This window comes from Haliotis asinina, chromosome 14, assembly GCF_037392515.1.
Source record: "Haliotis asinina isolate JCU_RB_2024 chromosome 14, JCU_Hal_asi_v2, whole genome shotgun sequence".
Classification (NCBI taxonomy): Eukaryota; Metazoa; Mollusca; class Gastropoda; order Lepetellida; family Haliotidae; genus Haliotis; species Haliotis asinina.
In genome coordinates, this window is record NC_090293.1 from 47,741,034 (window position 1) to 47,757,155 (window position 16,122).

The 16,122-nt window shown below is 39.3% G+C and overlaps 1 protein-coding gene across 1 annotated transcript in view; it reads right to left on the bottom strand.

Moving 5' to 3' along the window:
• Positions 1-1,366: 1,366 nt before the first annotated feature.
• The window catches only part of LOC137260851 (uncharacterized), a 30,611-nt gene continuing 15,855 nt past the window's right edge, over positions 1,367-16,122 (bottom strand). The window contains exons 2-3 of the mRNA XM_067798408.1: positions 3,378-3,506; positions 1,367-1,635 (exon numbers count right to left, since the gene is read on the bottom strand). Of these exons, the coding sequence (XP_067654509.1) occupies positions 1,367-1,635; positions 3,378-3,506 (398 nt within the window). The remainder of the gene's footprint in view (positions 1,636-3,377; positions 3,507-16,122) is intronic.

Sequence of the window (16,122 nt, forward strand, 5' to 3'; positions counted from 1 at the left end):
ATTAAAGAGATGAATTATTTAGTAGAAAATCTGATACAGCAACATGGATATTCCTTATAAGGTGAAGATCCCCAGCGCCAGTGGATCAGCATGTGGTCAACAGTTGGCGACCATGTTCTTAATGCCTATGATGCATTGACATGAAATATTATAGACAACGTCGACTCCAAGCAGCACGTGTAATATTGAAGGGCAATGAAAACGGTTGCCTAAAGTGCACGCCTGTTCAGTTCTCTTTAGTTTATTGTGTATGGTGTTATATTACCCCAGTCATAAGAGCTACAGTCCGTCCCTAAAATTGCTTTTGTACTGACTGAAATAATGGTAGACACTTTGCTACTAATTGTTACAACGTGACCGTTGAGAAAACTACTACCTGTTAAAAAAAGTACTCCACTTTCCATGCTTTATGGTGAACTCGGTAGAGCCCCACTCTCTGTTGATGTTAAAACCCGCATGGTAACGTTTTGGTCTAAACTATGTACAAAGAATTCTCCTAAGTTGTCTTCAATCCTGTATTCTATAGTGTATAATCTCCACAATGAAGGCACGCATGGTTGTAGCTGCGTACCGTGTATAGAGATTATTCTTAATAATATTGGTCTGAGGTATGTATGGTTATCACAGTCTCCTATTTCAACTTCCTGGATTAAAAATACAGCTCACTCAATCTTAATTGACAATGCTATTCAACTTTGGAGCTCAGAGGTGGACAGTTCCCCCAAAGGTCAAACATATTCCCTCATGAAACCCCAGTTTGAATTTGAAAGATACCTAACGTCCCTACCCTTTAATAAAGCTATTCCCTTACTTCACTTTCGTAGTTCCTGCCACCATTTACCAGTTGAAAAAGGAAGATGGAATAGGATACCAAGAGATGAGAGAAAATGTAAATTATGTTGTTTAAATGACGTTGGTGATGAAGTTCATTATATTTTTAAATGTATACATTATAGAAAAGAAAGATCAATGTATATACCCAGTAACTTTGTAAAAAGACCAAACATGTTAAAATGTAGATCACTATTTACGTGTAAAAAGATATCTGTCCTGAGAAACCTAAGCAAATTCTGCAAATGTATCATGCAAACTGTAAAAACTCTAACCACTATTCCGCTATGTTGACATTTTACTGCCATTTGTACCTCATATGCCGAGGATATCGGCCTGAGCGTAATAAAGTTCTGTTCTGTTCTGTTCTGAAATAGCAAGTCACAAAACGCTTTCCCTATTACTTGGGAACTCATATTATTACCCAAGAGACTCTGATGTTTGATACATCATTGTGAATAGCCTCGTCTCCATGAGTCGCTGTAAAGTATCTTGCTGTCTATTCTGATATATTAACACAGTATGCGCGGTACCATTAGTCTGCACAGTGTCGTACTGCCAGGGACCAACCAGGGTCGGTACCAAACAAAACATGCCCGACAGGTAGCTCCAGAGCGGGCGTGTCACAGAGGTAACATGTGCCATCATTGTGGCGAAACTCCGCAGTGATACAGACAAAACCAGTCTCTGCCTTGCATGCGGCAATGCACGCCTGCATTGTAGACGTTGTCACGGCGTTGGTGTTGCAACCGGTTATTCCTGATTCGGGGTAAGTACTGATTTCACTGCCGTAGGTGGTGCAACCTGAAAAACAACCATACAAGCATTAATAGAGGCAACAAAGCCGTTTCCTTATTCATAAGGCTGCGACTGACGAGGGAGGAACAGATTTTTATTCTTTTTTTTTCTCTGAAATACTGTTTGGAAAGTTTGGCGTGTGTTAATGAGTTGTAGATTCAGTCACACTCGCTCTTACAGACACTCACTCTTATAGTGGGCAAATGGATGATCGGGACGCGGCAAAGTAAGAAATATTTTTGAAAAAGGCCATGAAAAATTGCTAAGCGCACAAATAAACGTGACGCGCCGATGCCCTACAAAACATTTCACTATTTTTATTTAGCCTAAGAAATCTCTGGTGAAAGCACACTCAGTTGAACAATCGTGACTATTCCATAATCATATTTTTGCTTCAGCAGTATTACAGGTGTACGATGTTGTTTTTAAACAAAGCGAGTCTGAAAACACTCCAGTGATCATGGGCCATCACCATGCGATCAGATGAAATAGTTTGTGTTAATGAATCACTATCGATGAGACCAGGTGTTCGCGAAAATGTGACCGTGTCCTGCCCCACCAGTGGCGTCTACCACAGACAAATGCAAAGTCTCATGTAGTACATATTTAATCAAGTTCCTGATTACGTGGCGACAGTTATATTTTCGCCTTGTGTTATTTATAAACTAAACTGATCAAGGATTTTCAAGTGTAAGTGAGCCAGTGCACATGTAAACGTTCAAATGGCCATTTTTGTGTGGTTAGAGTTTCGATTTTCAGCGACTAAAAGTTCCAGTGCAGTTCTGGATTTTGAGAACAGTGGAGTCAATTTGTCGGTGTTAAAGTTCAACACATGTACTCTTGTAGACAAACATATTTCAATGAGTAGAGTTTAGATACCACCAATATGGACAAAAGGCTTTCAGAGAAAATATATCTCAAGAAGTTGATTGATTCACGACGTTCAAACTAGTACCCTTTTTGCGAACACCTGGTGTCATCACTTACTTCAGTCACGTTTCTTTCATCACATGTTGCCTTTAAAGACCTGTGGAATGAAGATCAGTTATTCCTTGGTGTTGACCTTTAAGAATTACATTGCGCGACCTGTCATTGACAGCGTTGGCGAGGGTCAATACATATACATGTGGTCTCAAAGCAGGAATTCCACATATACTAATTGTCATTAAGCTGTCTAAGTGAATGAGTATGTGAAGTGATCAGGCACAGGAACACCAACCACTCCGAAACTCTGCCAAGCAAATGTTTGCTCAGGATTAAACACATAACAGTGCCATCGACATTTCCTGACATGGCAAAAAGACTCGTTTCAGAACCCTCTCCTCCAATGAGTTGCTTAGGGACACAAAGTTGCAGACGATTTTTTGCCTTAAACGCCAAGTGGTGTTGAAGGAGTATGATTATTTTGTCAGTGACACCATCGACAAGGGTCAATACCTTGAATCTCAAAGCAGATAATAATTGTCCCTCACTGATGGTCTTAACAGTCAAATGGATGTATGTGGTGATCACACGAGGTGAAAAACAAACACTCCCAATGACGCCAATCAATTGTTTCTCCAGGACCTAAACACATCCACACAGTCATAGGCATATCCTAACATGGCACAGAGACTCTTTTGACAGCCTGTTCCTCCGAGGAATTGCTCAGGGACACAACGTTGTTTCAGAGGTTATGGTGCCTTCGATCTCGTAGTGCTCTATTTCAGCACAACCCCTAAATCACCCAGCTAATGCCAAATACTCACGAATCAAGCAGTCACCAGTCGTGACGTCATAACTGGTTCCCGTCACGCATCCACAGACACCGTCCACGCATGCAGAGTTTCCGAAGGGGCAATTTGATGACGTCACGCACTTCATCCCGAAGGACGCACCTCCTGGAAAGGTAAGCAAACCCTATATTAAGAATGTCATAAAGTCATCATAAACATACGACATCCGATAGGGTCATTTAGATAATTGGTTTTGATCGCTGTATGGCTGCAATAAATGTGTTAAACATAATGTGATGCTAGGCGAGTGAAGCAACTGCACGAAACGGGGATCTACGGATTTGTTCTCTGCAGGAGATTTTACGAATCGATGACAGCTGACATTGGTTACTAAGGGTAGTACTACGTTTGATTACGAGGTAGCAGACGCGAATGGCGTAGTAACGTCATTACAGTCTGACGTAGTGCAAAGAAACTGCACTTTATCGCCATATAACGAACTGTCGGCCCATTTGATATTTTAGCAAAGCATGTTTAAACGCTCCAAATGCCTTTTGCAAATCTGATATTTAATGAGAATAATAAAGAGAAGGTTTTCAAACCGAAACTATCTTCAAGCTGTGTTGGTAAGGTGCGCCGTAGGAGGACAGACACGTCAATGATATAGCACGTCAGTTAGCCCTGGTCGAGGATTATTTATTTGAGAAACCGTTTTCGTTTGTATTCTTTATATTCTTTATAATAAGTGTGCCATTTTAACTCCAGTTCGCTCTACTTCCATGTGTAGTGTATGAACATTCGCTTTTACAAGTGCCCTCATACAATAATATACAGTATGTCAGTTAATATTTAACGTCACATCGACAATATCTGTGCAATATCGTGACGAAAACAATTTATATGAGAAACATGAAAACATTTTGAAGAATATAACCTGTCAAAATGGACAGTAAATATACTAAGGTATCACATATACAGATATAAAACTAGCAGACAATACAACATAAAACATGGGCTTAGAGATCGCCAACAACTAAAGGTACATCTAGACTAGGGACCATGGGGACCAGACTAGGGACCATGGAGACTTACACTACCTTTGCTACCTGCATGGACCCGAACTGGAATTATGTGATACTACGATTAAAAACTAGGTAGACTTAACTTTACACAGAATGTTTGGGACTTACGTACCCGCTCAGGAGGACAAATATTTTACAATATTTCAAACCCCTTTCAGGGTACTGCTACTAACAATTCTAGTTACTAATCTACACTACTAAGCATTAAAAGACATATATCTCCAGAAAATATTACTCAAAATTCAACAATGAAATCAATTTCCTTTCAAAAACCAATAATTAAATGAGAACTGTGTTAAAACGATCCTTAACTTTCTTACAGTACAATATTTATCCCTTATGCTGGACAATTAAACACAGTCAAGCAGGATCCTCTTGATCGTGACTCTTTCATCACAAGGGATACAAAATGGAGAATACTCACCTTTTAACAGGGTATGCTTTCTCCTACCAGAAATGCCTACTTGGCTGGGTAACCAACAAAAGACCACGTATTGGCCAGTAGCAAGATCATTATTGAATTCAATAAGTTTTGTTAAAAGTGGATGTTTACACGATAAGAATTTGATTGCCTGAAGGCTCGAAAGAGAATCTGAGTAGATTATATATTTCTCATGTATAGCATGCCTTTGAATATATTTAAGAGCCGTTAATATGGCGTTCACTTCTGCAGTAAAATAGAACTGTTATTTAGTATTCTAGAAGATATTGTCCTGGATTTAGTGGCACAGGCCACAGGGTCACCTTCCTTGGAGCCATCTGTAAATAAGGCTTTGTAAGAATCATGTTTACATTTTTAACTGATTATATTCTTGTTTGTATTGTAATTCATTAACTTCTGACATTTTAAATGTAGTTAATGTTAGGTCAGCCTGTGGCCAATTGCCAAGGAGGAGAATAACGAAGTCTGGAAGGAGCTATATTTACCAGGTCAATGCCAGTGGCAGCAAAAGATGGCTTAATTCTGAGCCCAAGAGGCGGAACAAGCGAAAACGTTTTGCTATAGAAATCCCCATAGAGTGGATTGAAGAGATAGTTATATGCAGGGTTAGATTTGTTAGAGTAGAGCTTAACCTTAACACATCGAGTACCTTTACGTATTTAGTTTTAATGGATATAATATGTGGCAGTAATGTCCAAAGACCTTGGCCTCCTTTACAAACTTTGACTGGAGTGCCATCAAGAGATAGTTCAGGGTCTTTATGTGGTTGTTTATTTACGGCAAAAATGTATGCAATCAGTTTTCGATTTGGAAAATTTAGAGCTGTTTTCAAGACACCATTCAGTAGTACGCACATTTTTACCACTACTGGAAATATTAAAATCATCCACATATAACGACCCATTTATTGAATCGTTTAAAACTTTTGATAAACTGTTGATCTTGATACTAATTAGCGAGAATGGCAAAACACTGCTTTGTAATGATCAGACAGGGTACTTGAAATTGCCATTTAAAAAGCTGGCTGTAAATTGAGGCAAACGGCCTCGCAAACCGAAGTCAAGTAAATCTCTTTAAATGCCCAATTTCTAAGGAGTATATTATGACCTTTCAAGACCAAACTTGAATGCTGACCAGACACAGCATGTTGTTTATTAATCAGAGCGTTTTCAACAAATGATTCCAAACGCATTAAGTAATTCACAGCACTTCTGTTTTTTACGGAAACCACATTGTATATCTGGTATAAGGTTGTTTGTTTCCAAGTACCAAACAAGTCGATTATTTATCATGCGTTCCATGGTCTTGCAAACACAGCTAGTTAGTGAAATTGGTTGATAATTTCCCGGATCCGTATGATCATATCCAGGTTTAAATATTGGTGCTACCATAGCGTCACATCATGAGGAATGAAAGTTACATATTATCCAAATATCATCGAAAATATTTAACAAAGTTTCTAGACAGGATTCTGGTAAGTGCTTTAGCAGCTGATAATGTATGTTATCAGCGCCTGTAGCAGTATCTAGGACGGTATGGAGCTCATGAATAGAAAATAGTTCATTATAATCTTCCCCTTTCTCGGAATTGAAATGAACTCATTAAGCCCGAGAGCCACTTCACTGCTCCCTTTCTGGTGATAACATGTTTTCCATCGACAGAGGTTTTTGTCTTTAAAATATGGATAAAGAGGGCTCTCGAAGAATCTGTCATTGAGTGGTAAAGTGGTATAAGGTGTAGTTTACACATATGGAGAACGTGATGGTTTCGATTGTTGTTTATCGAGCCAGAATCGGCAGTTCCACTCATCCATAGGGAACACGACAAGTGAGTACTCACCGTTTGTGTCAGGGACAGATATCAACTTTAGGCTGATAATTTGTACGTCTCATTGCTGTTCTGGCTATGTATCATACTCCAGTTGCAAGTGGGGTGTGCTTTCTTGGTTGTAAGGTGTCGCCCGTGGGTGTTGTCAAACACATTCTCATGTGTACAAATGTTACTGAAACCATCCACGGTCCTCTCACTTTGGAGGAAGTGAGAGATTGCTTAATAGGTGAAATACGTAATGTCAAATCAGACCTTGCCACTTTAACATCAGAAATCATATCAATCGGATCGAGCTGTGATCAGCTAGAGAAGGCAGTGACAGATATCAAATCAGATATCGCCGCCTCCAAACTCGAGTACGATATCATGTACACTGACCTTGACGCCATGGATGAAAGGGTTAAAGGATTTGATGAACGATTGACCATGATAGACGCTGAGCTAGATAAGTTGGAATCGTTTACCTCTCGAGACAACGTCATCATACATGGTTTATCGGAAGCCGTAGGGGAGAAATCAATAGCGTGCAAGGAAACCATTCTCAACCTTTTCCCTAACGTTCAAAACGTGGCAACCAAGTGTCGTTATCAGAGCCCATCGCCTTGGGCGTAAGTGTGCGGATTCAACAAAGCCACGCCCGATAATTGTCAAGATACTGATGTCAGACGACAAAGTTAGGACACTGAAAGCTAGGGCTGTGCTGAAGGAAAATGCGATCTGACCTAACGTCACGATCTGAAAGAAACTGGCCAGTTCGGTTACTTTAAGAAGGGTGAGTGAACGCGCGCACACTCAGCATCGTCCCCATATGAGGACTACACAACGTAGACGCCAGCCACGTACAGAGCGTGACGACCGTCAACCACTTGCAAGCATATATCTGAATAGGACGGCAGCCAAGGCCCGGACATAATACCACAGGGTACTCTTAGCAATGACACCGGTGACAATCGTCATTAGCTTACTCGAATTGCAACTGACAGTGAGAAAAGCGACTTTTTGTGCTGGAGTGAGTGAATTAATATTTAACGTCACATCGGCAGTATTGCAGCCATATTGTGACGAGAGCATTCTTAAAAATGGAATCTATGCATGTGATAAAAACCTGTCGACGAAGGACAGTAAAACAACTAGAATATCACAATGAGAAATAAAACTAGCGTGAAAAGTTAAAACTAATATCCCTATTCAGACAACACAATATAAAAACAGGCTATATAGATCACCAACAACTGAAAGTAGATCACCATACTAGGGGCCATGGGGACTTACAGTACTTCTGCTACCTGCATGGTTCCTAGCTGCATTTACACTATCCTCTCAGCTGCTGGTGACTGTATGCAAGATTAGCCACAAATTAAAATGACAGAAATATTACGACTAAAAAACAGGAAGATCAAATTTGACTTCAAATGTTTTGGGACTTACGTACCCTCTCAGGAGGACAATAATTTTACAGTGCTTTAACCCGCCTCGATGATACAGCCACTAACACTCTAAGTTCCTAATTGGAAATTCCAAGCATAAAATATTTATATATTTACAATTCATTTAGCAAATCTAACTCTTTTAAAAATGAAATAATTAAATGAGAACTAACATTATTAAAAGGATCCTTCAAAGTTTTTGAATTAAACTATTTATCCCTTGTGATGGAATATTCAACACAGTCAAGCAGGACATGTTTGACTGTGATTCTTTCATCACAAGGGATACAAAACGGAGGATCTTCACCTTTTAATAGATACTCGTGAGTAAACCTCGTATGGCCAATGCGACATCGTCGCATAATGACCTCTTCAAATCTGGACTGACAACCCAAGTAAGTATAACCGATATAAGGTTTTATTTCATGTAATTTATTTATAGCTACCTGGGTGTCCCACTTCTTCTGCATCAGATCACGGCTATATGATCTTATTGTAGCTTTATAATCTGAGTATGGAATAAGAAGTGGTGTCACAGATTTGTTGAGTGCCGCCTTAGCAGCAAGATCGGCCATTGTGTTACCAGAAATGCCTACGTGACTAGGTAACCAACAAAGGACGATGTCGCACTGGCCAGTAGCAAGATTATTGTACAATTCAATAATTTCTATTAAAAGTGGATGTTTACAAGAAATGTTTTTAATAGCCTGAAGGCAAGAAAGAGAGTCGGAATATATTATATACTGTTTACGTTTCGAGTGTCTTTGAATATATTTAAGAGCTGTTAATATGGCGTTAGCTTCTGCTGTAAAAATAGAACTATTGTCTGGTAATCTAGAAGATATTGTCCTGGATCCAATGACAGTAGCACAAGCAACTGCGCCACCGTCCTTGGACCCATCTGTAAATAAGGATTTATAATTGCTTTATTTATGTTTCAATTGATTATATTCCTGTTTATACTGTAATTCATTCGTTTCTGATTTTTTAAATGTCGTTAATGTTAGGTCAACTTGTGGCCTAACCAATTGCCAAGGAAGAGAAGAAAGAAGACGGGAAGGCGATATACTTTCCAGGTCTATACCGGCAGAAGAAATAAATGGTTTAATTCTGTGCACAAGAGGTGGAACAAAAGAAGACTTTTTGTTATACAAATCCTCATAAAGCGGATTGAAGACACCGTTATAGGCAGGGTTAGATTCATTAGAATATAATTTAGTAATGTATTGTAAAGACAATTTTATACAACGTTGAGTAAGAGATGGTTCATCGGCCTCAACGTAGAGACTATCAATAGGTGAAGTTCTGGAAGACCCAAGACAAAGTCTTAAGCCTTGATGGTGGACAGATTCAAGAAGTTTAAGGTTGCCTTTGCAGGCTCCACCATATACGATGGAGCCATAATCAGGTTTCGAACGTATGAGTGATCGATACAGGTGTAAGAGGGTTACTTGATCCCCTCCCCACTTTGAGTTGGAAACAACTTTCAACAAGTCAAGTGCTTTCAGGCATTTAGTTTTAAGTGATTTAATATGTGGTAAAAACGTCAAATGTAAATCAAAGATTAGACCCAAGAACTTGGCTTCCTTCACAACTTTAATGGAAGTGCCATCTAGAGATAGTTCAGGGTCTTCATGGGGTTTGTATTTACGACAAAAATGTATGCAGTTTTTTTTCGATTTAGAAAATTTAAAGCCGTTTTCAAGACACCATTTATCTATTTTGTTTAAACACAACTGCAATTGCCGTTCAATGGTATGCATATTTTTACCACGACAAGAAATATTAAAATCATCCACAAATAACGATCCATCAATTGAATCGTTTAAAACTTTGGATAAACTATTTATCGTTATGCTAAAAAGTGTAACAGACAAAATACTGCCTTGTGGAACACCCTGATCCTGATTGTAATTATCAGACAGGGTAGAACCCACTCGAACTTGAAACTGTCTATCATTTAAAAAGTTGGCTATAAATTGAGGTAAACGACCTCGCAAGCCAAAGTCATGTAAATCCCTCAAAATGCCATATTTCCAGGTTGTGTAATATGCTTTTTCAAGATAAAAAAAGATAGACACAGCATGTTGTTTATTAATTTGTGCGTTTTTAACAAATGATTCCAGTCGCACTAAGTGATCGACAGTACTTCTGTTTTTACGGAAATCACACTGTATATCTGTGATAAGATTATTTATTTCCAAGTACCAAACAAGTCGATTATTTATCATGCGTTCCATGGTCTTGCAAACACAGCTAGTTAATGAAATCGGACGATAATTGGATGGATCCGTATGATCACGTTCAGGTTGAGGTATTTTTACAACTATGGCGTCACGCCATGAAGGAGGAAAGTTACCCGATGTCCAAATACCATCAAAAATATTTAGGAGAGTTTCCAGACAGGATTCTGGTAAATGTTTCAGGAGTTGATAATGTATGTTATCAGCTCCTGTAGCAGTATCATGAGCTTGATCAAGTGCAGTATGGAGTTCATGAATAGAAAACGTTTCATTATAATCTTCCCCATTATCTGAGCTAAAATTAATACTTTTCTTTTTTTGTTGTTATTGATATTGTTGGAATTTAGACACATAATTAGATGAGGACGAATGTTTAGCGAGAGTTTCAGCCAGTTTATTAGCAATATCTGATTTATCAGTAAGCAATTGATCTCCATGTTTAAGATGATAGACAGTAGATTTAGTACCTTTACCTTTGATTTTCTGGACCATGTTCCATACCTTGGACATAGGTGTCCGAGAATTTATACATAACAGGCGTTTGTTCTGTTTAAAAGTACGCCGTGCTTTAGCATTTAAAATCTTAAATTTATTTAGATTATGCACCATAGGATGGCGACGGAAATAATGTTCTGCTTTTTTCCTTGCCTTCCTAGCTTGTTTGCACTCATCGTTGAACCATGGTTTTCTTATGTGTGGAACTACAGAGGACTTTGGTATACACTCATCAGCTATGGAGTTCAGTTGATCAGAAAAGCATTTAATAGCATCAGGAACGTCAATAAAACGTTCAGGTTTAAGCTTTTCAGCACACAGTGTTTCATATAAAGCCCAGTTAGCCTTTTTAAAATTTCGTCTTGATGATGGAGGAACATCGGATGGAGTTACACATTTTAATACAGTAGGAAAATGGTCACTTCCACAGAGGTCATCGTGGACTGACCATTCAAATTCATTTAGTAGTTCGGAATTTGTCAATGACAAGTCAAGAGCAGAATAGGTCCCTGTACCAGGGTGTAAATACATAAATCATTGTCAGAACAAAAGTCCTCCAACAATTTGCCTTTAGTGTTTGTAGTTACACTACCCCAGAGTGGGTTGTGCCCATTTACATCTCCCATTATAATACAGGGCTTCGGGAGTTGGTCATACAGGGCTTGAAGATCAGTTTTGGCAAACGTCGAAGATGCCGAAATATAGAGAGAGCATAGCGTAAACGCTACATGTAAAGTAATTCTCACGGCAACAGTCTGCATATTAATATTAAGTGAAAAAGGGCTTTGAATAACGTTTTGTCTGACTAGAACGGATGACCCGCCAGTGACTCTATCACCCAGAGGTGAAAAAGAATGATATGCATTAAAATGACGAAGTCAAATGTATCTGTTTGTTTTAAATATGTCTCTTGGAGACATATCGCTGAAGGTGTAAAATCTTGGACTAATAGCTGTAATTCGTGTAAATTAGTCCTCAATCCTCTGCAGTTCCACTGTACAACATTATTGGAATAAACTATCTTTTGGGGGGATTTATTGGGGATCTACCCCGCACTCTTTTGGAGGGCGACAAGCTATGTGCCCTAGAATGGACATTTTCAGAAACGTCCTTGTCTTCAAGAGACCCATATTTATTGAGCAATTGAATTTTATTTTGTGACCCTTTAGGAGCTCTGCCACTTTGTTGTTTTGAAGCATCAGACTTAGGCTTAGATTTACCTTTAGCAGTTTGTTGCTTATCAGTTGTAGATTGAGATTCAGTGCCTGACTGCGAAGATGATTTATGATCAGAAGACGACTTTGATGTTCCAGGAAGTGATTCCTCAGTCTGGGATGACATAGCTGGGTATAGAAGTTGTGGAGAGTCACTGTTGACCCAAGTCAAGGTAGTTTGGCAGCTTGTAGATGATTTTGTTATTTTAGAGCTGCGCACAGATGATGTGTTTGCTACTGTAGCATAACTTTCTGTAAGGTCAGATCTCTTCACCAGTTTTTTGCCTCAGAAAAAGAGATGTTTTGGGTAAACTTTAGTCTGTTTATTGCCATTTGCTCTTTCCAGATTGGACACTGTTTTGAAGAAGAAGAATGGTCGCCTGAGCAGTTGGTGCCTTTTTTAAAATCACTGTCACAGTCTTCTGTTGTGTGTGTCTTCTCACCACGGTGAGCACACACAACAGACAATGTGCAGGTATTTATACCGTGTCCATATTTTTGGCATTTAAAACACCTCAGTGGGTTGAGGATGTACGTTTCAACTTGGATATTGCAGTAACCTGCCCTCACTGATTTGGGAGCATTTGGCGATGAAAAAGAAAACAGATAGGTATTCGTTTGGAATGTTTCATTGTTTTTTCGGGTTGAAAAGCGCTTCACATACAGCACACCTTGATCTTTCATTTCACATGCTATATCAAGTTCGGTCATGTCAGCAAACAATCAATCCCGATCTCTGATGATACCTTTACTCGTGTTCAAGGTCTTGTGAGCAGAGACCGTGACCGGAATACCCACAAAAGATTCAATACTCATCAAGTTGGTTGCTTGTTGTTTCTTGCTGCACTCAATTAGTAAGGCACCCGAACGTAAGCGTCTAATGTTCTTAACATCTCCTGCGATACCTTGAATACCCTTAGATACTGCAAAAGGGTTCAGCTTTAGTGGTGTCTTGTCATGAGTCTCAACAACAAGGAAACGTGGCCAATACTCAATCGATAGAGACTGGCTGTGGTCAGTATCAACAAGATCAATTTCAAGGGGACGTTTTGTTTTTTGGGAGGGTATTTCATAAGCCATGATTGGTGTCATATGGTTCATCATCCGAGCTCCCCACCCACCACGGAGTATCACAAGGACAGTGCTAAAGCAAGTGGGCCTCCAGCTTGCAGCACCAAGGATACCCGGATGATATACTCCAGTAGAAGAATTAGAAATAATTAGTCTACCAGATTGGATCATGAGCCATCGCCTTCTGGCATAAGACTCTAGGCAAAGTTCAAAGCAACATAATTCAACATCAAACATGTTTTAGACATTAAAGCCAAGACCAAAATCAATCAAAATCAGTTCCAAATCATACTTGTGCAATGATAAATAAATTTATAGTCTATGCACAGGGCTTGGCATGACCAGCGGATTGGTTGAACCGGACCCATTCAACCTCCCGTCTAGGTGAAGTAAGGGTCGAAGGGGTGTGTTGAGCAAAGGGAACACGATTACAGGCCCCCAGTGCCCTCCACCCCCAGACTCCCGTCCTCCACCGACACAGGGCCGCAACCCACGGCAAATGGGTTGGTGGACCAAATATCACCCCGGGTCCACAACGGGGGTGTCGGCGAGCTCTTAGCATTACCCAGCACCCACTACGAGGAGGTGGCTCGCCACGGGTGCCTTTTGTGCTGGAAAGTAAATGGGTTGGCTGATAAGATTGGTGATATCAGTTGTATTGGTTATATTTGCAAATTTCACATTACATGTTTGATTGAGACATTTGTAATTAACATCTCCTACAGTTGCATACATGGCTGTTACGTGATTTATAGCCCTGCTGTCAAATTGACAGATCACGGTAGACTCTCAGGTGGTGTGTGCGTTTGTATCCACTATTCTCTTAGAGACATGTATAGACAACTAGCATCTAATATTGATAATTTTATTTGTATAAAATTCTCAAAGGAATGTTTTTCACTTGATACAGTTATTAATTTGATGTGTACTTATATCCCCCCTGTTGGTTCAACGTACTATTAACATACGAATCACAAATGTAATATTGAACATTTGGAGCAATATCGACTAGCGAACCTCCATGACTTTGCTGAATGTGCTAAGTGTGTGTATTTTCTGTATATGTTGTTAGTAATTAAGTAATAATTATTATTGGGTCACAACGTTTAGTGTTTTGAATAATAATTATGATGGTCACATTTCATATAGTAGATGGTCAACACTTTTAGGATTTTGGATGTTGGAGTTATCTGCCCTTGACTTTCTATTGCATACTACCGGGAGATTATTCGAGGGCATTCCACGTGAGTGGCGATGGTCACATGATCTCAAACTTTCAGGACATTACTGAATATATATATATATATAAAGGCTTGTTGTGTTGTGAGGGACACAGACACATTCACTGGAGTATACATCAACAAATCCGTCAATGCCTGAATCTACATAGCCGCCGTCAGACTGCTCTCTGTGCTACATTCTGCATAACTGTTTCTCTCTCGCACTAAGACTTTAATGAGTTTGCTGCATTATATTTTGTGACCCTTTGCCTTGGATTTTGTCTCATTTGTATTGTATTAGAAATCGGTATTGTTGAATTGACTTGGGACTTTGTATAACTTGCTCTCTTTGCCTTAATGCAAAATTTGTCTGTTTTAAACTTGTCTTTGTTCTGTTTTGCTGGTTCACGGGGGATTTCTTACACCTTTTGTGATGGCAAATTGTTAACTGTAACAAAATTGGGGGCTCGTCCGGAATAGAATTCAGTTGACATTTGAGACCATTTGTGAAATTTATTTCACATTTCTGCAATTTTGCAAGAAGTTAATTGTGGAACCAGCAAAATGGTGTTTGAACTTTAGAAGTTTGTATTGTCCCCTGACTCTGAGACAGTCAGTCATTTGAGGAAATCAGGTTTATTGCCAAGGTCTTCACATCTCAAACTTGATGCCAAACCTGCAATGAGGACATTTCAGATTTCCGGGTGTCGATTTGTTGATCGGTAATGATTTTATGGGGGCCAAAGTTGGCACTGATCCAATTGTCACTGTTTTGCTGGAGAGTTCAGTTAGTACAGAAAAGTTGGAGGATGAATTTCCGGGTATTTTTCCCTCTTGTGCAGTGACTCCTTCAATGTTGAAAGGCATTTTACCCAAGACTTCTTTGCAGAATGATACCATGTATGATTTGTCTGGTACATTCATGCATCATTCTTTGTGTGAGGTAGAGATAGATGACTTATCTTCAAAGAGTAGTAGTTCTTCAGGACTGTATGATAAGTCAGATAGTTTGTCAGATGGTGAACACATTCTTTCCAGAGAGCAGCTTATTAGTCCACAGCATGAGGGTGTTGAGGTGCAGAAGTTGGCTAGTAAGACTGTTTCTTTTGAGGAGTTCCAGTTTGTTAATACTACAAGGATGGTTTTCTGATGAGGAAATGTATGTCGCTGGATGTTCCTGCGAAGGATAAATGCAAAATTGTACCATCAAATTGTGGTACCGAAATTATTTCGAAAACATGCACTTGAAAGTCCCATGGCAGGTCATTTGAGTGTAAACAAGACTTGTGGGAAAATTTTGGCACATTTCTTTTGGCCCAGTTTGAGACAAGATGTGGCTGAATTTCGCAGGACTTATCATGCATGCCAAATTGTTGAAAAACCAAATCAGAAAATTACTTCTGCTTCCTTGAAACCAATAGCGACTTTTGGGGAACCTTTCAGTAGAATTATTATTGATTGTGTTGGTCCACTACCTAAGACTAAGTCTGGTAATCAGTATTTACTCACTATTATGTGTGATGCACCATTATGTGTGATTTCCTGAAGCAATTCCGCTTCATAGGATTTTTCTTCTGTGATTGTCAAGGTTTTGATCAAGTTTTCACCTTAGTTGGCTTGCCAGATGTTGTTCAGTCTGATCAGGGCTCAAATTTTATGTCTAAAGTGTTTCAACAAGCTACGTACCAGTTAGGTATTAAGCAAGTTAAGTCTAGTGCTTATCATCCAGAGTCACTGAGAGCTTTAGAAAGGTT